The sequence below is a fragment of the Schistocerca americana genome, chromosome 2 (assembly GCF_021461395.2).
Source record: "Schistocerca americana isolate TAMUIC-IGC-003095 chromosome 2, iqSchAmer2.1, whole genome shotgun sequence".
NCBI classification, from domain to species: domain Eukaryota; kingdom Metazoa; phylum Arthropoda; class Insecta; order Orthoptera; family Acrididae; genus Schistocerca; species Schistocerca americana.
In genome coordinates this window covers 672,772,708-672,794,969 of record NC_060120.1, presented here as the reverse complement: position 1 = coordinate 672,794,969, position 22,262 = coordinate 672,772,708, and the positions used below count along the sequence as shown (strand labels likewise).

Below are 22,262 nucleotides of genomic sequence, written 5' to 3'. Positions count from 1 at the left end.
ACAGCCACTAAGAGGCAAGACCAGAAAAGAAGACTGGCTAATCATGAAGAGAATAACTGGATAATCCAATCATCCTCTAACACACTAAAAGCTTTGAGCTAAGATCTTAGGAAGAAGGGAAGACAAAACACAAAATTGAAAAAGACATGCCACATTCAGTTCACTATCACTTAAAATTGAGGGCAGGTCTGTTGGTAAACCAGCTTGTATCCTCTCATCATCATATAAAACACAATTGGTTAAAATGTGGTGAGATGTAATCAGCACACTGCATGCATCACAAATAGGCAGTCCTTCACATTGGAGAAGGAAGCCATGGGTCAGGGACTGTGTCCTATTCGAAGTTGTTAAACAGAGTTCATCAGTTCTAAGTGGCTGGAAGGAGATGCGCCATGGCCTTACAGTCTCTTTTATTGATTGAAATTTACTTTCCATCATGCCTAGCAACTCTTCCTCCTAAATATGCATGACAAATCTTTGCAGCAAAGACAGTGTGGCGTGCAGAGGGATAGGGCAGTCAGTTATATTAGTAAGGGTACATGTCTCCTTGGCCACAGTATCAGTTAACTCATTCCCTTGGATACCCACATATCCTGGTACCGAGCAGAATAATACCTCCTTTCTTTGTCTTTGCAAATGCAGTATGACATCATGGATATTCTGGACAGTTCTGTCTGCTGGGTACATATACTGGATGGCCTGCAGGGCACTAAGTGAATCACAGCAGACAAGGAATTTGGATCCATAATCATGTTTCATCCGCTCCACAGCTTTAAAAACTGCATAGAGTTCAGTGTCAAAGATAGTAAACTCACTAGGCAGATGGAACCTGAAGACAGAGGCAGGAAAAATGACAGAACAACTGACAGCATCCCTCTATTTGGACCAACTGTATATACTGCATTAGTCCTGGTAGATAAAATGATAACAAATTTATTCTTAAAAAATAGTCTGCAGTGAACAATTTGTTGAACTCTGGCAAATCTAAAATTATTCTAGGCTTCAATAACAACCAGGGCAGTGCTTTGCACCAACCCTCCCACTGCATATTTGTTGGAAATACACCTAGATTTTAAAAAAATGCTGCTTTGCCCTTATACCGAAATGTTTTGTCCCTCGTGGATGAGTGCTGTAGAGTCATTCCAAGGACTCACAGATATTAGTAGTCACAAGGAAATCCAGTGAAGTTGGAAACAACTGGAGCTTGAGTGTCTGTTTAGCCACAAGCAATCGCCACCAAGCAGCTAATGGCAGCTCCGCTGCCTCTGCGCACAAGTTTGATACAGGGCTCCTGTGGCCAATCTGATATCCTCACATTGGTCATGCTGAGCCATAGACCATACAACCATAATCAAGATGTGATCTCGCTCAACCCTTAGAGAACTTCAGCAAGCAGGATCTATCTGTGCCCCAGTTCTTCCCAAGCGCTTCATGATATTCAGCACTTTAAGGGCTCTTATTTTGAGCTCCTTGAGATATGGCAGCCATGCCACTGTGCTATCAAAAAAAGATATCTAAAAACCACATCTTCAACTTAAAATTTAAAACAGTAACCCACAGCCTTAGTTCTTGAGGTGTAAAAAGAGAATGATCACAGTTAAAAATCAATACACAGTGTCTTCTCTGGGGAGAAATTAAAACCTTTTGGAGCAGACCATTCTTCTGTATCTCAGATGTCACCTATTACTGGTGAGAGGAAGGTGTGGGACTAGGAGTGGAATAGAAAATGGAAAAATCATCCACAAACAATGAACACTGCACATGACTCCTCACTGCAGACAACATGCCACTGATCACAATGGTGAACAAAGTCATGCTTAAAACATTCTGTGTGGGAGACCATGAACTTGAGTAAATCTGTCTGAATGAGTAGTCCTGACTCTGTACTGAAATTAACAAGCAACAAACAAGGACAGCAAGAAAATGAGGAGGCGGCCTTGAAACCCCCACTCATGTAGCTGACAAACTATATTGTGTCTTGATGTAGCATCATATGCCTTTTCAATATAAAAAAAGATGGATATTAAATGCTGTTTTCATAGGAATGCCTCCTGTTTAGCCATCTCCAATAGGATGAGGTTATTAAGAGTGGAGTTATATCTTCTACACCCACACTGGAAATGACTGAGGAAATTTCTGGATTCCAGAGTCCAGACTAGTCAGGAGTTGATCATCCGCTCCAGTGTCTTTCCTACACAGCTGGCAAGAGCAACACTCCAATAGCTGCCTGGTTTAATAATGGAGATCATTATTGGTTCCCTCCAAGGGACAGGATATTCTTCATCTCTCTATATCTTATTAAAGACAGCAAGTAAGATCTCTTTAGTCAGGATTAAGGCACCATAGCATACCAGTCTTGTGAGTTGCAGTTAATGGTGCATCCATTCCCATGTGGAGAAAAGGAACTTATAGGCCTCTTCATTGCTGGAGTTGGAACCAATGTCTCCTCCCCCAAACAAGGCAATAGGCATGGAAACCTGGAACAGGACTCTGGACAACGTTACATCGTAAAGGTACCACACCACGGTCTGAGCGACACCTGCGGGTGTGACTTTCAGGACTCCATTGTCCTATATGGCAGCTAATGGACATGATATTCTTTTTCCAGATATCTTTCTCACCAATTCTCATACTTCAGTGGCAGAAGTTGATCAGTTAATGTACTTCAAAAAATGCCATGATTGCTTCTTGCTCTCCTTTACTTTCCATCAAGCTTTTGTTCTTGCTAACTGAAAGGCTGTAAGGTTCTCTGGTGTGGACTATGCTTGAATCTGTGCAGCAATTTCCACCTGTCCCATATAGTGCAACAATACTTATTGTTTCACCGATGAACAGGTTGCCTTCAGTGACAGTTGGATAATTCAGAAACATGAGCAGCACAGCACAGTGCGTCACATCAGTAAAGTGATCCACCCAGTCATGGAAGCTGTCCCTGTGCTCAATCACAGCTACCTGGTTATAAAGCAACCAGTTTGCCTTGCATAGCAATCGCTTGGATGGTTTTCCCTCAGGTCTCATCCTTTGTAAAAGGCAGACAGTAACGGAAAATAGTCACTGGAGTGGAGGACAGCTGCCACCTCCCATACAACAGAGTCTGTGAGAGCAGGAGAGCAAACTGTCAAATCAGTGGCAGAGAATGTCCCTGTCACTGTGCAAAAATGTGTCTTTGTGCCCATATTTTGGAGGCATGTGGTGTCAGATTGTAGCACATTTTCAGCCTCTTGACCCATTGGGCATGTGGAGAGACTACCCCTGAGAAAAGAAACAGTGGCAGAAGCTGGTTGATCAGCTCGGAAAGTGCTTCACCATCCAGTGGTTCCTGTGGTGGGAGATAAAGGGAATGCACATTACCTGAAAGGACACAAAATACACAGTGACAGAAACTGCCTGTAGTGGGGTGACTACAATTATAAATGAGGAGTGAAGTGTGTCATTGATGAACACTGCTACTCCTATCTGATTTCTGTCACCACTGACGTCACCTTTTTCATACAATGATAACCACTAAAAACAGGAGTACTGGAATCCTTGAAATGTGATTCCTGAAGACACACACACTTTGGTCTGATCTGTGTGAGGACCTTTAGTTTGTCCACATGAACTCTGGAGTCATTTAAATTCCACTGCAGTATCAATATTATCTATTTGGAAGGTTTGACATCCATTTCTCTTTGTGCCTTGGAGGGGAGCCCATGGTCATTGGTGAAGGGCAAACAGGACTTGGTTAGTCACTGATTAAGACCACATCCGTCGCCAAATCTTCAATAGAGGCAGTAGCTGCTGATTTCATTGCTGGTGCCTTAGGTTCTGTTCCACTGGACTTTGATTTTGTCTTTGTGACAGTTTTCCTCTTTTGGGCTGAAACATGGGAAGGCCTCTGAATGAGTGTACCAGTTGATGCCTGTGTAACATTGTGTAACATTTGGTGTTAGGGGCAGTGGCTAGACATTGTCGGTTTGAGAAGTTTGTGTAACTGAGACTCTGGCAAGATCAGGGTTACTAGAGTCAGTCTGTTGGCACGTGCGGCAACAGGAGCAAGAGCTGGTAATGGCAGTTGCCACTTCTATTTGTGTTGACACACTAATTTTAACTATGGGCTATTTCACAGCTGGTGCAAGTGAGGTAACAATTGATGGGGGCTGCATGGTTTTAAACAGCTTTTTCGCTTCTGCATACTACACGTGATGAGTAACTTTAAGTTCTTGAATTTTTTTCATCTCTGTAGAGGAGGCACTCTCTACTCCAGATTGGGCATGAGTTAGAGCAATTAACATACATTGGTGGGGATGTATATCCAACACCTGGCACATGAGCTGCTTGACCACAGTTCCCACAAGTAGTACGACCATTACATGCAATGGAAGTGTGACCAGATCTTTGGCACTTGAAACACTGCAATGGATTCAGAAAAAAAGGCAAACTACTAAGTGTAAGAACTCTGTCCGAACAGGCTCTGAAGGTCCAACAGTACTGACCGGCTGCCGTGTCATCCTCAGCCCACAGGCATCACTGGATGTGGATATGGAGGGGCATGTGGTCAGCACACCGCTCTCCCAGCCGTTGTCAGTTTTCGTGACTGGAGCCGCTACTTCTCAATCAAGTAGATCCTCAGTTTAGCTCACAAGGGCTGAGTGCACCCTGCTTGCCAACAGCGCTGGACAAACCAGATGGTCACCCATACAAGTGCTACCCCAGCCCAACAGCACTTAACTTTGGTGATCGGACGGGAACCGGTGTTTCCACTGTGGCAAGGCCATTGGCGCTAAGTGTAAGAAACCTGCCTTAATGTTGCTGGGCAGGTCTTGTTTATTGGGAGTTAAAATGAATGTAGCTGTTGGTTTAAGCTGCCCATACTCTCTCTCTTCTTCACATTTTGTACCTCCGTAACACCTTCATCTGCCCATTCCTGTTGTAAGACACTAATGTCCTCATCCATGAGGTCTTCACATGTTACCACCCCATGGCTGGAATTTAAGGTGTTATGCAGTTCAACAATAACAAGGTATTCATCCAATGTTGTTACTTTGAGAAGTTTCTATACTTGCCCTGAAGTGGCCATTTCAATCAATAATGTACCACAACAAATCCTTTTTTTTTACTTTTGACCACTTTTAACACCATCTAAACACCATAGCAAAGGTGCCCTCAGCACATTTAAGTTTCATGAAAATTATTTTAACACATCTGTGCCCTGTTACCATAACTTATTCTGAAATTTTGAGGAGTATGCTCAGGAGAGGTATCCTCATGGCTTCTCTTGTTGGGAAAGATAAGAGTGCTCACCAGTGACCCACCCAATCCACTGGGAGCAATTTTTGAAAAATTAATAGGCTCCACAGTCAACCCATGAGCAGCTAGCGAACAGATGTGCACCCAGACAGAGTCCTGTTTGCCTGGGTAAGCTTTGAACAACTGAGGTGTGGCAGGTTCCCCAGAGGTCATCTGCTTATGACTGTTCTGCCTCAACAGCCATGCATCACATCGGTGTGCACCACACTTTAGGACTGAGGGTTTTTAGAGAGGTTTTTACCATCTTCACAATCTAGGTGATTAAACCAAAATCTGCAGGCTCAGTGGCACACAACATTCCACCACCACACTGCTGTCACCAAGCCCCAGCTTGGGGTATCTGTTTTTGCCAAGCCCATACTCAGTCAATGAATGCTGAGCCCCTTGGGAGTTGGTGGTTCGCCGATACTTTGCACACCAACATGACTTGTCTGTGCTATAAGATGTCCTATTGCTAAATGCTGAATCTGAACAGTCACATGTGGTGATTCTAGATATTCTCTGGAAACATGTTCTTAGTTTGCTTCATCCAAGTGACTGGGGCATGGCCCGCACCAAACAATTAGCTCAACAACAATGCATGTGATGCAGCATGGACTCATAAGTAGAGCAGATGATGGCTCATTGCTAATTTTGTGTGGAACATCAGGCAGCCTCTCCTTATTGGTTCTTTGATTGGCTGAAGACTGAAGCACCTTGGCACATTTGCATTTGGGTTTTGCTTGACCCTACTAGAATACTAGTTAGCTGATTGTCATTGATGCAAATAGCAAGTTTCTTTTTGTAGTTCCCACGCACTCTACAATGACATGTTCCAATCTTCAAGCCTTGCAGTCCATATTTTGCCTTGAGGGTCTACCAGAATTTGTCTGCAGAATTTGAGGACTTCTGTACAGCCAACAGAACTCATCACATCACCAGTACACCTATTCATCCACAGCACAAAAGCTCTTTTAAGCTAGATGGATAATCTACATGCTCACGACATGCAGGACCAAGCTTTGCTCCTCTTCTTGTCATCTTACTGCTCCCAGCCTCACAATGGTATATTGGTTTCTTCATGGACAGTGCCACCACACCTTGCTCCAGTCACTGCACACACCCAACAGCTCACACCTACTCTGCCCCCTCAGGCAATGTATCATCTTAATGACCCAGTTTTTTTAGATCATACAGCAGTTGGAAGCACTGGGAATGTAGCATCATTGTGAAGTTGCTTGGCAGTTGCATGTTTTTGATACAGGTTCCAGGCAGATTGCAGCGACAGCACATGAATCAACTTCACACCTGTAAATGGCATGATCCTGCCACTGATTCTTTGTCCACAGATTCACTGTATGTCCACATGATGCAGTCTGCATACCCTCCATCTACCAGGGGTCCTGCATCACCAGCATCTGGCCTGAATTGATAAACCTGGACCTTACACCTCATCCATCGCCAAGCACACAGCTGACATCCATGGGCATTGATCCCTTCCGCTCTGTGGCAGGCCAGGGGCCTACCACACCACTTCAAGATGCTGTTACAGTTCAACCACCAGTACACCTTGTACCATTGCTGGATGCAGGGGCACACCATCCATCTCATTTCTCGGCTAGTATTCTGGATAGTCTCAAGGTGAGTGTCAGGACACAGACAGAAACTTGGAACCAGCCACAGCTTCAGTTCCTGTCTCCTCATTGCTTCCTGCATCCATGCTTCCCCTCCACAGTTGTTGCAGCAATTGTCACTACATGATGACTGTGAGGACGTTTAGGGTAGAAGGAAAAGGGGAGGAGAAGTGTAGTATCGTAGTTTATCAATACTGCCAGAGCCGGTACCTCAAAGGTTCCTCCAGGTGCCATGAGCAGCACTTCAGACATTGCCACCAATGAAAAATATCCAGATCATTGACCAATGAAGACTGCGGGGGTGGTGTTATAAGCAGTGGGCACATAAACACAAGTCTTCCAGTATGAGATTACTTCTGTGTTACTTGCTAGTGCTGAACATTACACTGATTTGTTGATAGTTAGCTCCACTGGCAAACATTTAGGGTACTTAGACACAAGCCGATGTTGGGCCTCTGCTTATAGCGAGCTGCGTCTGTCACAAGTTGTCAACAATGTAGCAGTTCTTTAGCACAAGTTGAGTAAATTATATTTATTTAAAGCACACTTGTGTCAACTAATCTTTTGCTTGCCTATCCAGATTCCTATAGTGACAGATACTTTGGCCGCTTTCCACCCATTTATCATTAGCAGTGAGAACATAACATTTGGCACTTCAGAACATAATGGTTACTGACTTGCATCATAACATGCATTTTTAAAGTTTATTTTCTGCCTCTTTGAGAGTACATCTGCACATGGACAAAAATATCTTTTGCAAATATTTTCTAGCTTTATTTGCCTATTTGTCGATCATTATGTTGGATTCTTGCTGAATTTAAAGATATGAGGATTTAATTTCAAACTGCGAAGTTAAAAATTTGACCACACAAGATATCAAGTGAATAACTGCCAATCTTTTGGGATAAAAACAGTTATGCATGTCTCATGTAAAATTGAGATATCTTCTCACTCACTGACTCAGTTCAACAAAAATTACAAATTTTAGAATGGTGGACCACAATTCCCTTCCCCCACCCACAGTCTCTCTCTCTCAAAAACACACACACACACACACACACACACACACACACACACACACACACACCTGCACTGACAACTGTGTCCTAACAGCATCTTTAAAATGAAAGAAATCAGCTGTATGTACTGGAGCAGTATGAGGTTACAGGTTTAGCTGATTCAACAAACTTGAATAAATCTTGAGTAACAAAGGCCTTGCTTAACTTTTTTTGTTTCCTTCTAATTACAAAATCTTTTGCGGCTCAAACAGCTTACACATTCATAAACAACTTGTGTGTCAGCTCATCAAACCATCCGATGCTTGCCAGAGCCATTAATAGAAACACAATCACTATTTTTATTTTGGTCAGCACAGCTGTTTGACCAGACAACAGGTTTCTTTCCTGTAAGTGGCCCCAAACTGAAGACTTTAACTAATCATGAAGCAACCTCTGAGCTATTTCTTGCAGCAAGACTTACGGCCCACATTCATATAAAAACAGTATTTTTATTACTGACAAGAATACCCAAATTGAAACAATTTAGCTGGCTGCTATAATAGACTTTGCAATGTCTTAATGATAGCAAATGTAATATTTGGTGCACATCAATAGAAGCAGTAGTAGTTTTGCAACTGGTGAGTTTTGACTCAAATGCACAAATGCCCATTAAATCCAAAGAACATTTGTAATTTTTTTGAAGAATCACCTGTTCAACTTTGGCTGTAGGTAAGGTATCCCTTACACCTCAAATTAAACATGTCGCATAACCTGCATGTGTCCATATGAGGTCTGTGAAAGGACATGTGTAAAATCTCTCTTAAAAACTCACATTTGAAATTTGTAGGAAACATGAGTCAAAGGGCAGTTTACTGACAGCTTTGAAATTTAGGCTCCAGTACTCTTTACTCAACCTGGAATGACCCCAATGGCTTTTAGCATGTGAAAATCAATTTATTGAATCCTTAACTTGCAGTCTTCGGGCAGCATCTTTGACTAGTAACCATAATGTCCTGGATTTCACATGTGAACGTCACCACTGCTTAAATTTTGAATAAAAATCATCAGCAATGGCAACCAAAGACTTCCAGCCTAAGAAGTCAACCTTGTTCTGCAATGGCCTTGTCGAAAAGGGTGGTTGAACAGACAGAGGTGTGAGAAATTGCCCCTAAAAGGAAGAAAAATCAGCAACAATAAGTGGCATGAGGATGCAGAAGACAATGGAAACTACTGCATTAAAGCCATATGATGTGTATCTCCAGTGGCCTGTAACTGAAAAAAGTGTAATGATGATCTCTCCACTGACAAAAGATTCCAGACTAGTCTCTCATTTGGATCTCAATGAGGGGACTGCAAGGAGGAGGTGACCATGAAACAAAAAGATTGAATAACCAATGAAAGGCTAGTGTTCTATGAAATGGGGCATGAAACATCAGAAGTTTGAAGGTGGCACAGAAGCTAGAAAATCTGCAAAGGGGGATTGCAAAGGTTCAATCTAGATGTAGTGAGGGTCAGTAAAGTGAAATAGAAAGAGGACAAGGATTTCTTATCAGAGAAGTACAGGGTAATATCAAAAGCAGCAGAAAATGATATAATAGTAGTAGGATTCATTATGAATAGGAAGATATGACAGAGATTGAATTACAGTGAACAGTTCAGTGACAGGTTTGTTCTCATCAGAATTGAGAACAAAACAATACTCACAATAAAAATTCAGGTATATATGCTGATATTGCAAGCAGAAGATGAAGAGACAGAGAAAATATATGAAGATAGTAAAAGGGTAAAATACAGGACAAGGAGGGAAATGAGAATCTAATAGTCATGGGGGACTGGAACACAGCTGTAGGATAAAGAGTAGAAGAAATAATTATGGGAGAAAATGGGCTTGGTAGTAGGAATGAGAGAGGAGAAAGGCTAGCTGAGTTCTACAATGAATTTCAGCTAGTAACTGTGAATACACTGTATAAGAATAACAAGAGGACACTGTATACTTGGAAAAGGCTAGATGCAGCAAGATTGCAGTTAGATTACATCATGGTCAGGCAGTGATTCTGAAATCAGATACTGAATTGTAATGTGTACCCAGAAGCAGATAAGACACAGATAACAATATAGTAATGATGCAGAATAGGCTGAAGTTTAAGAGAATAGTCAAGAAGAATCGCTGTGAAAAGTCATCGGATACAGAAGTACTAAGGAATGAGGAGATACACTTGATGTTCTCTGAGGCTATAGATACTGCAATAATGAATAGCCCAGTTGGCAGTTCAGTTGAACAGGACTGGACAGCTCTAAAAGGGGTAAATGGGAAGAAACCATGGGTTACAGAAGAAATACTTCATTTAATTGATGGAAGAAGGAAGTACAGAAATGTTCATGGAAATTCAGGAATACAGAAATACAAGTCACTATGGAATGAAATAAAAAGGAAGTGCAGGGAAGCTAAGGTGAAATGGGTGCATGAAAATGTGAAGAAATTAAAAAAGTAATGATTGTTGGGAGGAATGACCCAGCCCAAAAAAAAATCAAAACAAGTTTTGGTGAAATTAAAAGCATTGGCAATAACATTAAGAGTGAAATGGGAATTCTACTGCAGTGGAGAGAGAGAGAATAGGGAGAAAGACTACACTGATGGCCTCTATGAGGGGGAGGATTTGTCTGATGATGTGACAGAAGAAGAAACAGAAGTCGACAGGGAAGAAATAGGGGATCCAGTATTAGAATTAAAATTTAAAAGAGCTTTGGACAACTTAATATCAAGTAAGTCAGAAGGTATACATATCACTTCATAGAAAATTTCTAAACCATTGGGGTACATGGCGACAAAACAACTATTCACGTTGGTGTGCAGAACATGTGAGGCTGGAAATATACCCTCAGACTGGCAAGAACTGGCAAGTATGAGAATAATCACAAATGCAGCTTAACAGCTCATGCATTCAAGCTGCCAACAAGAATAATATACAGAAGAATAAAAAAGAAAATTGAAGAGCTGTTAGATGGCAATCAGTTTGGCTTTAGGAAAGGTAAAGCCACCAGTAGTTCTAATGTTGTGGTTGATAATGGAAGCAAGGCTGGAGAAAAATCGATACATGTTCATAGGATTTTTTGACCTGGAAAAAGTGTCCAACATTGTAAAATGACAGAAGATGTTTCAAATGCTGAGGAAAAGAGGGATAAGCTATAGGGAAAGACAGCTGATATACAATACGTACAAGTATCAAGAGGGAACAGTGATAGTGGATAACCAAGAATGAAGTGCTCAGAATAAAAAGAGTGTAGGACATGGATGTAGACTTCTGCCTCTACTGTTTAAGCTATGCATGGAACAAGCAATGACAGAAATAAAAGAAAGGTTCAAAAGTGGGATTAAAAGCCAAGGTGAAGGGATGTCAGTGATAAGATTTACTGATGACATTGCTGTCCTCAGTGATAGTGAAGAAGAATTAAATGATCTGCTGAATGTAATGAACAGAAGAAGAATTACAGGATCTGCCAAGTGCAATGAACATTCTAATAAGCACAGGATATGGGTTGACAGTAAACCAAGGGAAGATGAAAATAATGAGAAGTTGCAGAAATTACAACAGTGTGAACTGAACATCAGAATTTTGGATCACCATGTAGATGCTATCTAGGCAGCAAAATAACTCATGATGAATGGAGCAAGGAGGATATAAAAACCAGAATGCACTGGCAAAAAGAGCATTCCTGGTCAAGAGATGCATACTAGTATCAAACATTGGGCTTCTGATAGTGAAACATGAACTGTGAGGAAACTGGAACAGAAGAGAATCAAAGCATTTGACATGTGGTGCTAAAATGAATGTTGAAAATTAAGTGGACTGATAAGGTAAGGAATGAGGAGGTTCTCCACAGAAATGCCAAGGAAAGGAATATATAGAAAACACTAACCAGGAGAAGGGACAAGATGACAGGACATACGTTAAAACATAAGGGAATAACTTTCATTGTACTAGAGGGAGCTGTAGAGGGTAAAAAAAATGTAGGCAAAGACAGAGATTGGAATGAATCCAGCAAATATTTGAGGATATAATTTTTATTTGCTACTCTGAGATGGAAACTTTGGCATAGGAACGGAATTTGTGGTGTGCCACATCAAACCAGTCAGAAGACATGACAAAAATACTCATCACAGTCACTGAACTTATAACTGTCTATGTTCTTATTGTGAGTTGTTACTTCAGGGACGATTCCCAGCCTTTTTTCTATTTTTGCAGCCCAAATTATCTCTTTCCGTTACAAAATTGTTTTATTGATATAGACAGAAGCTTACCACATGAACCATACATCAAATAAATGGAATCAACCTCGAGGATGCACTTGGAACATCGGAAATGATCAGTGCTTGGCAAAAAGACAGTGTGGCATTTACTAATAAGTGAGACACTTTCTCTGTGATTTGACATTTACAAAAAGGCTATGGACATGCAGCAGGGTACTAAGAACACAATAAAATTGAAAAACAACGTTTGTAAAAAATGGCATAGAATGTTTGACATTTTTATTCTTCATTTATCCAGCATGTGTAGTATACTGCCAGGTATACAAAAAGTATTTAAAAATAACTTTTAAATACTTTTTGGATTGTCCAAGGTGACTAATTTCTGACAGGATGTCATAGCCTTATTGTATAGTCACAGATGTCTACTTTAGGGAGGTATAATAGCAAAAATAGCAGACAGTGATTGGAAAGCAGAAAAGTTATTTTGAGCTTTAGTAAAAGCTTCAGTATTTGTCAGCAAAAGAGGTAAGCATCATTTAGCTGATTTGTATGTTTGTTGCGGTCTTCAGTCCTGAGACTGGTTTGATGCAGCTCTCCATGTTACTCTATCCTGTGCAAGCTCCTTCATCTGCCAGTACCTACTGCAGCCTACATCCTTCTGAATCTGCTTAGTGTATTCATCTCTTGGTCTCCCTCTATGATTTTTACCCTCCACGCTGCCCTCCAATGCCAAAATTGTGATCCATTGATGCCTCAGAACATGTCCTACCAACCGATCCCTTCTTCTAGTCAAGTTGTGCCATAAACTTCTCTTCTCCACAATCCTATTCAATACCTCCTCATTAGTTACATGATCTACCCACCTAATCTTCAACATTCTTCTGTAGCACCACATTTCGAAAGCTGCTATTCTCTTCTTGTCAAAACTATTTATCGTCCCTGTTTCACTTCCATACATGGCTACACTCCATACAAATACTTTCAGAAATGACTTCCTGACACTTAAATCTATATTCGATGTTAACAAATTTCTCTTCTTCAGAAACACTTTCCTTGCCATTGCCAGTCTACATTTTATACCCTCCCTACTTCGACCATCATCAGTTATTTTGCTCCCCTTTCTGCTTTAAGTGTCTCATTTCATAATCTAATTCCCTCAGCATCACCCGACTTAATTCGACTACATTCCATTATCCTTGTTTTGCTTTTGTTGATGTTCACCTTATATCCTCCTTTCAAGACACTGTCCATTCCGTTCAACTGCACTTCCAAGTCCTTTGATGTCTCTGACAGAATTACAATGTAATCAGCGAATGTCAAAGTCTTTATTTCTTCTCCATGGATTTTAATTCCTACTCCGAATTTTTCTTTCATTTCCTTTACTGCTTCCTCAATATACAGATTGAATAACATCGGGGATAGGCTACAACCCTGTCTCACTCCCTTCCCAACCACTGCTTCCCTTTCATGTCCCTCAACTCTTATAACTGCCATCTGGTTTCTGTACAAATTGTAAATAGCCTTTCCCTCCCTGTATTTTACCCCTGCCACCTTCAGAATTTGAAAGGGAGTATTCCAGTCAACATTGTCAAAAGCTTTCTCTAAGTCTACAAATGCTAGAAATGTAGGTTTGCCTTTCCTTAATCTTTCTTCTAAGATAAGTCGTAGGGTCAGTATTGCCTCACGTGTTCCAACATTTCTACAGAATCCAAACTGATCTTCCCCAAGGTGGGCTTCTACAAGTCTGTAAAGAATTCACGTTAGTATTTTGCAGCTGTGACTTATTAAACTGATAGTTCGGTAATTTTCACATTTGTCAACACCTGCTTTCTTTGGGATTGGAATTATTATATTCTTCTTGAAGTCTGAGGGTATTTTGCCTGTCTCATATATCTTGCTCACCAGATGGTAGAGTTTTGTCAGGACTGGCTCTCCCAAGGCCGTCAATAGTCCTAATGGAATGTTGTCTACTCCCGGGGCCTTGCTTCGACTCAGGTCTTTCAGTGCTCTGTCAAACTCTTCACGCAGTATCGTATCTCCTGTTTCATCTTCATCTACATCCTCTTCCATTTCCATAATATTGTCCTCAAGTACATCACCCTTGTATAGACCCTCTATATACTCCTTACACCTTTCTGCTTTCCCTTCTATGCTTAGAACTGGGCTTCCATCTGAGCTCTTGATATTCATACAAGTGGTTCTCTTTTCTCCAAAGGTCTCTTTAATTTTCCTGTAGGCAGTATCTATCTTACCCCTAGTGATTAGCTGATACAATGCTTAATAAGTCTAATCTCATAATTACGTAACACACATGAGAAAAAGTTTTTTCTTGTGCACTAGAATATAACAACCAGCAAACTGCATGATTTTCTCTTTAAAATGGCACACTTGACATTTATGTATTACAATGTGTGGAGCACCAAATTTGTAAAGTGTTATACTTAATTGTTAGGATGGGCGACCACCTCATAAATGCAAGATTTAATTACGAAATGTAGGCTCAAGTTTGGTACTTCCATAAGTGTTGTTACCAGTTAATCCTTGAGACTTAAAGAAAAGAAAGCGATACTGGATTTCCCTAATTTATGATTAAATATGTATTTATGTACTATGGAAAATTTGGGGAGAGAGAGAGAGAGTGCAGGGTCAACCTATTGACCACCCTTTAAACAATAACAATATACCATACTTTTATGACAAAATAATGATTTTAAAAACAATACACCTTGTGTTACAAAGTAAACTATAAAAATTCACAGCATTCTGACAAATCAAATCTTTAATACTGTGTAGAAACGATACCCTCTAACAACATAAACTGCTGTTTAATTCATTCTCTTCCTCCTGTTTTGAACTAGGGTCCTCCCCCCCCCCCCCCCCCCCCCCCAAAAATAAAAAAAAATCTGTCAGGCTATGATCAGAATGATGGTGTTTTGCTGTAGAAACAAGAACTTCTGTTTTGTAATGCTTGTTCAGATCATTAATAATCATTTGTTGTGCAGTCTTTCCAGGATCTGCTACAGATTGTCTTTTAATAATTCTGTTAACTCTGGTGGTAGTTTTTTATGGTTTGTTGCTTATATGCACCACAGATTCTATGAAATTTCACAACCACACATCAGCCATCTAGATACCGTACTCCAAAAAAAATGGTTCAAATGGCTCTGAGCACTATGGGACTTAACTTCTGAGGTCATCAGTCCCCTAGAACTTAGAACTACTTAAACCTAAATAACCTAAAGACACCACACACCTCCATGCCTGAGGCAGGATTCAAACCTGCGACCGTAGAAGCAGCGTGGTTCCAGACTCAAGCGCCTAGAACCGCTCGACCACACCCGCTAGCGTACTCCAAAAAGTATGAAGTACCTAATCCTGCTTTAGCTTCTTTCAAAGCTTGTATTATTGCCTTCGATTCTGGGCCATATTTTTTACGTTTTTGTTGTTGCATAATTCTGTATTAATGAGTTTGGATTTTTTTTTTTACAATTTGCCAGCAAAGAAAGGAGACTGAAACATTATGTCAAAACATTTTCACCTGGAGGTAGATTTCGTCTTATACTGTACGTACTTACCTCCCTGTGCTGACCCTGCCGTACCTTGTTAGAAAAACTGAATCAGTATATCCCTTATGTCCTCAAACTGATCCTTTTGCTTACACACCAGCAACTTTTTCATACAAAAGAACTTGATCAAAACACTTGAGAGCATCACGTTATGTCAGTGGTAGTGTAGGCAATTTATATTATAGACAATTGAAACTGACTATTTGTTTCTATCAAGTCTCTTGGCATCCATATGCAAACTTTTGGAGGTCACATAGTAAACTAAATGTGTGTGCATTATCCATGAATGTTGTAAAATAAATCACTTTTGCTTTATTGATAATGAAATACTGGAGGAGTTCATAATATGCCATATGTCTTTTCCTGAATCATGATGGTATGGTAGTAATAGGCACTTCTTAGATGCACTCTATTGCAATGATAATCTTTTCTGTCTCTTTTAAAGACATTGCACCAACACCACAGACAATAACTGCGAGTTGCAAATGACATAACACATTCCCACAGTTTTTGCTAACAAGGAAGGTAATGGACTAGTGTGCCATTAATTCCAGTCAATGCTCCACATTACCTGAGGCACTCTAAGATGCTATTTCATGAATGCAGTCTTCTGGAATATGTCCTAACTGTGAACATATCCCCCCCCCCTCTCTCTCTCTCTCTCTCTCTCTCTCTCTCTCTCTCTCTCTCTCTCTGTGTGTGTGTGTGTGTGTGTGTGTGTGTGTGTGTGTGTGTGTGTGTGTGTGTGTGTTTTCAACTAGGCTGCATTAGAAATTAGTAGACTCACCTTGTTGGCAGTGTTGTAGTCTGATCTCTGTTCACACTGAAACTCAAATTGTTAATGGATGGATGTAAAACTTGCATGTTATTGTGTCCTTGAGAAGAAGGAATGGAATGTTCATTTTGAACCTGAGTGTTTGTGTTAAATGTATGTAGCTGCAGAGACTGGAAAGGAGCTGGTGAAGGTGACGAAGTTTGCTCATCTCCGAAATTTGTACTCAGCTGAATGTCATGCACAGACACTTTCACACGAGATAGGTCACTTTTGGAGAGCATTCCAGGAGTCTTTGCTGGCTCATCCTTATTTTCACGGTCCTCTTCAGCTATATCCATAATGTTATTACCATCACTCATTTTTCTTCTTGAAGCAGGTTTGTTCAGATCTACAAGAAATCTACGGCTGTCACCACCAGCGTTCTGCTCGGCTGGAATAAGGTTTACCCTCCATCTTGGTGGATCAGCAAAACTTCTTCGCACGTTGGTACCTGAAATTGGTAAATGTTTTAAAGTAATTAGATGACATGTACTGGGAGATTATTTTATAATCAGTGTGACAGAAATTTGAACACTATGAAGTTTACTGTGTTTTGTGGGCATTTCATTTCACAATGAAAGAATGAATCTTAGAAATAGTGAAGATTACATTCTAAAACGATCAAAAGGTTGCTTGAAGTACATCTGTGAGAATTCTGGAGTTAGATTAAGTGGCAAAAATTTGGAAAATGCTACTACAGTAATACATGAACCAAGTTCTACATATACATCTGTACTCAACAAACCAGTGTTAAGTTATGGCAAAGGGTTCATTCTGTCATACCAGTTACTGTTTTTTTCCCATTCCTTTCACTTATGGAGCATGGTAAGAATGATTGTTTAAGTGCCTCCATACTTACTGTAATTAATCTAATCTTGTCCTCATACTCCCTACAGAAGTGATACTTAGGGGATTGTGGTACATTCCCAGTCATCATTTAAAACTGGTTGTGAAACTTTGTAAGCAGGCTTTCTCAGGATAGTTTATGTCTCCCTCAAAAAGTCTGACACTTCAGTTTCTTCAGAATCCCTGATGATTCCATGGAACAAATGATCCTCAGGCCATTCTTGATACTTTAGTTAAGTCCTTCTGTAAAATGTGAATCTCTCAATGCTGGTATTCTAGTTGTTGATGTAAGTTTTCACTGTGCTTGTATGATTCTTACACACTGCAATCCAGCAACACTATCAACACTTGAGAGTTGAACATTGCAATTATTTGTGCTGAATTTTGATCCTTCCCTATTGTATTCTACAACAAACACATGCACATGCATATTGGTAGTGACATGTTCCATAAAGGAAGATGCTAGTACTTCCAATTTTAGAGTGCACGACACAAAGGTACTGAAATAAATCATAGACATCCTGTTAGAATCATAAAATTTATGTATAGTCCAGATGAAATTGTAGTGGTATGAAGTGAAATTCAGGTCTTCTGGTAAAATTTTAATTGATTTAAGCACACAGTTGGGTGACTTGGCTTGGATGTGTGCTGGATGAGCAAAGAAAGTTTGTGTTGTGCTGTGTTGTTGCTTCCTGTGTTGATGTTATTGGTCAATTTGTAATTGTGGCAAATGTAAGGTAGCATTACTTGAGTGCAGCTGTTGATTGTGTCATTTAATATCTAATGATTCTCAATAACATCTCACAAAAAGAAAGCACGTACACACACCCTAAAAGCTGTTTTGATCTCTTTCTAGCTGATGTGATGTGGGGTGCTGTTGTGTGCTATAGAGGAAATAGTATAGAAGACATTATTATGATCAATTCTACGTTCTGGTTTTTAAAATTTTACAGGCGAACGCTATATTGAATGCGCTCCCCTTTGCTCAATATAATTTGAAGGAAACAAGCAATGTTTGCTTTCTCAAATTTCCCTGACATTTTATTTTTGATCACATTGGGACGTTGTTGTAGCACCATCACAAATGTTACACAAGCAATATAGGAATGAAGTACCCCTCCAGAAACTTGTAAATAGTTTGTGTCAAACTGAATCAATGTTGTATTTGATGTACAAAGTGGTAGTTTTATCCCCTTAAAGTTTGCATTCATTGTGTATGGAGCTTTGTACAAGAGAGTCTTGTTAGGTGGATGTGAACTGTATTATGTGGAAATGGATTTTCTATTACAACTATAGTGCACACCAATTGTGGTGGGGCATATGGCCTGTATCAGGCAAAAGGTGTGTGATGTTGGTTGCATTCCTCACTGTACGATCAGGCACCTGCTGCTCCAGAAACATACTGGGGAGGTGAAAGCAAATGGATACACACAAGACCACATGGTCTACTGGAGCATCTAACAGTCAGCTGCAAATATGAAATGCGCAGTGTACAGTTACACTTGGTACAGTTACACTTGGTTTGTGGCAGTTTCCTCCATCGCTCTGTGGTTAGAGGCTTGCTGCAGCACTGGTGAAGTGGCAGTGGCAGCAGTGTGCAGAGACCTAGTGTATTACTCCAGCTACGGAATGTCAGAACCGTTTGATCACATTCCTCTAAAGCAACAGATGCAATCTTGTTCTACAATTATACTGTATTTAGTGTAAAAGCTTGTAGTCTTAGGAGTATGGCAGAGAGCATGCAGACTGTGATGTCGACACATTGCCTTAGTGGATAATCGCCCTGGTCCTGGCCAGTACACGGTACACCTACTGCAGGTGCAAGCAGCCTCTCTGTAGTGGGAAATACAGGAGGTGTGTGATGTCATGTTGTGCACTCCGAGCAATACTGGAGCTGAGTTACACGCGGTCTGTCAACATGAGAGTACGTTCCCGGCACGGCAGGTGACCCAGCCGTGCCCAGCACGGCACAGCCTGCACAGGGAAGTGCGGCAGAGATGATGTGAGCTGGCATCTCCGAGGTAACCGATGGTCAGCATGGCGTGGTATGGGGGCAGTAGTGTTCAAATAAAGATGCAAGTGATTACCTCTCCTATTCCTTTCCCACCAACCATGTATGGCATTGACGAGTATTTGACAATCGTACAGGTTGCATTGGTGGACTATTTATTTTTAAAGTTAGGACAAGCAATTTACAGTTTGACGGGCAGCAGACATCCTATCACTTTAAACTTGGGGTAAGTGGGTTTTCAATTTGAATCTTGTCATTCAGGTTCAGTTAGGGCTGTTGCCTGGCAGCGGCAGGACAGTAGCCTTGATCCCTGCATGCCACAGAGTGGCTGGATAGCGAGGCAACATGATCGCTTGGGGATGGTGGGAAGGAGGGGGGAGGATGGTGTTGGTAAGGGGGGGGGGGGCAGAGAGCCTTTCCTCTTCCCTCACTGGTGTTTCTTTAAATAAAGACACAAGTGGAGAGATCCAAACCTAGAGTTAGGAGAAGCAGTGATCATACATCTGAGTGAACGGTAGCTCATAGCAGGACTGAGCCAGTATTTCAAGTCTAGGACAGTATACCTCAATTCTACACCGTTATAAAAATAGACTAACAGGTTTGAGATGGACTGTGACGTCATAGAGGCAGGGCCAGTATTACAGCTTTGGGCCAGTATGCCGGAATTCTAAATGGTCATAAACAGCCCTTTGAATCTGAGCTGGATGTCATACAGCTGCACCGATCGCCATGTTCTATAGCCATCTTGCATTCCAGGTAGGCATTATTGGCTTTTGACATCATAGTTAGGAGGGTGCTCTTATCCCCAGTCTCGGATTGTGATGTCACACAGCCAGGGCAAATATCCCTAGTCACCAGCCCCATTTTGAATTTGCTGCCAATTTATACTTAGGGCAACAACCCTCTATTCATAGGAAACAAACAAGCGCAATTGGGCTATTTTTTCTATTTCCCGCCAAAACTTGATTTCCCGTCATTTCATGCGTAGTGCAGTTGGTCTTTGTCGGACGGGTGGAGGGTGTGAGAAAGCCATGACTCATCGATGACGTCATCCAAGACGTCATCGATGATGTCATCAGTGACACACTTTGACCGTGAACTCTCCTTTCATACCTATTAATGTAGTAGTTCCTCCTTTCATCACACAAACATCGAAATGGTAGATGTTGAGACAAATAGCTACAGAACAAAAAAATCAGCTATAAGTGCCAAGTGTGGAATGGCATCTGAAACTAACTGTGAGATTTTATAGAGACTACGCAAAAAGATTTGCCCCTAAACTGTAGTTAATCACAGGTCGCTGGAGCAACGAAGGGCATCTAGCGTCTGGAAGAAAGAGCAGGTTAGTCCCAATTTCAAGAAAGGTAGTCCAGCAGATGTACTAATTATAGGTCGATATCAATAACATGTCGTGTGTAATCATGAAACTGTTTTACACTCGTGTATCGTGATGGTTTTCGAGGGTGAAAATCAACACGGAGTCCACAACAGAAATTGTAAGATAACAGGAGGAAGTGTCGCGTAATAACACAGAGACCACAGCTACGGCATTGTGTCCTGTGCTGAGCTTGTGTACTGAGTGGAATTTTGCCGAGAATTTTCCGAGATGAGGGGAGGAAACGGATTCAGAAATATAAGTACCAACACATTATGTTGCCAATGCTTTCAAAATCACAACCGGGAATGCATGAGACTCGGAAACTAATAAGCATATTCACAACAGAATAAATTAAGTTTGTTATAAACAAAGTACATAAAATGCTAATGCTATCTGTCAAGACTGAGAAACAATTAAGGTTCTGCATTGATGATTGTGATAAGATTTGATTGTATGTTTATTGTATGAAAAGTTGGAAACTGGTTTTAAAAAATAAGACATTTGAATAGCGCACTGTGGAAACGGCAGGAGAAAATAAAGTACGTCTTGACTAGTGTGGAAAGGGTTTTCCATGCTCTTTTTCCGGTGGACACCGATCCGGTATAATTGTTTAGGAGGCGAATTGCCGCATGTGGATGTGTGCCGAGTAAGGCATTTTTCGGGAGTTAATGTTTTAACTTTTAAACTGACAGTGAGTTAGAGATCTGAGTGCTCTTATTCAGTGGTTGAGATATTAGCAAACTTTTGTTGTGCAAAACACAACGTTTTAAATTCGCGTACATAATTTGCCTGCAAACTGCTCTGGGGCACTGCTAGACATATGGCTTATTTACACTGTTCTTGCTATGACAATAGCGAACCTATCCCAGCTGTTTCTCGATATCGCAAGACCTCATCTATTTCATTTTATATTTTTGTAGCGATGTATCCTGTGTTGAGCCACCGTTCGAAATAATGTGATCTATTGTGAATAAATCAAACGTGTTTCAAAAATATTGTTTCACTTCCATCAAAACCGCCTTGATTCCGGCTATTTAAATACATATACATCACTTCATGTATTTTGTCTTTCTTTTATTCACTGACAATTTCATTGGCGTCTCGCTTAAAATTAAAAGGTGCACATAAGGGTAAAAATGCAGCGATGGACAACCGCTCACATTAGTAGATGGGTCATCTACCAATGTTTAGGGTGTTTACTCCGCCTCGGTGGAAAAGCGGCATTGGATATTTGTTTCCGCTGTCTCAATGCAGTCTGGGAAGTATGATCTGTTTGAAAGTGCGCACTACTGACCCGGTATGCTGCAGTATCTTATAAACTCGGCTAGCTCTGTTTGTCCACGAGATCCATAGTACCACAGACAAAGGCGCCCAGCTTGAATATGTTTTCTTTGACTCCCAGAAGATATTTGATACAGCTCCGCGCTGTTGTTTGGCTAGCAGATTTGTGAGTGCATTTAGAAATTTTTAACAGAACAACACGTTGTCGGATGACAAC

At 40.8% G+C, this 22,262-nt stretch overlaps 1 protein-coding gene and 1 pseudogene across 1 annotated transcript in view; both read right to left on the bottom strand.

Annotated features, from left to right (window-relative positions):
- LOC124594818 (cyclin-dependent kinase-like 5) overlaps nt 1-22,262 on the bottom strand; it is a 353,935-nt gene that overhangs the window by 72,225 nt on the left and 259,448 nt on the right. Inside the window, exon 7 of the mRNA XM_047133262.1 lies at nt 16,503-16,980. Coding sequence (XP_046989218.1) covers nt 16,503-16,980 — 478 coding nt within the window. The remainder of the gene's footprint in view (nt 1-16,502; nt 16,981-22,262) is intronic.
- Nucleotides 4,644-4,761, bottom strand: LOC124597485 (annotated as a pseudogene).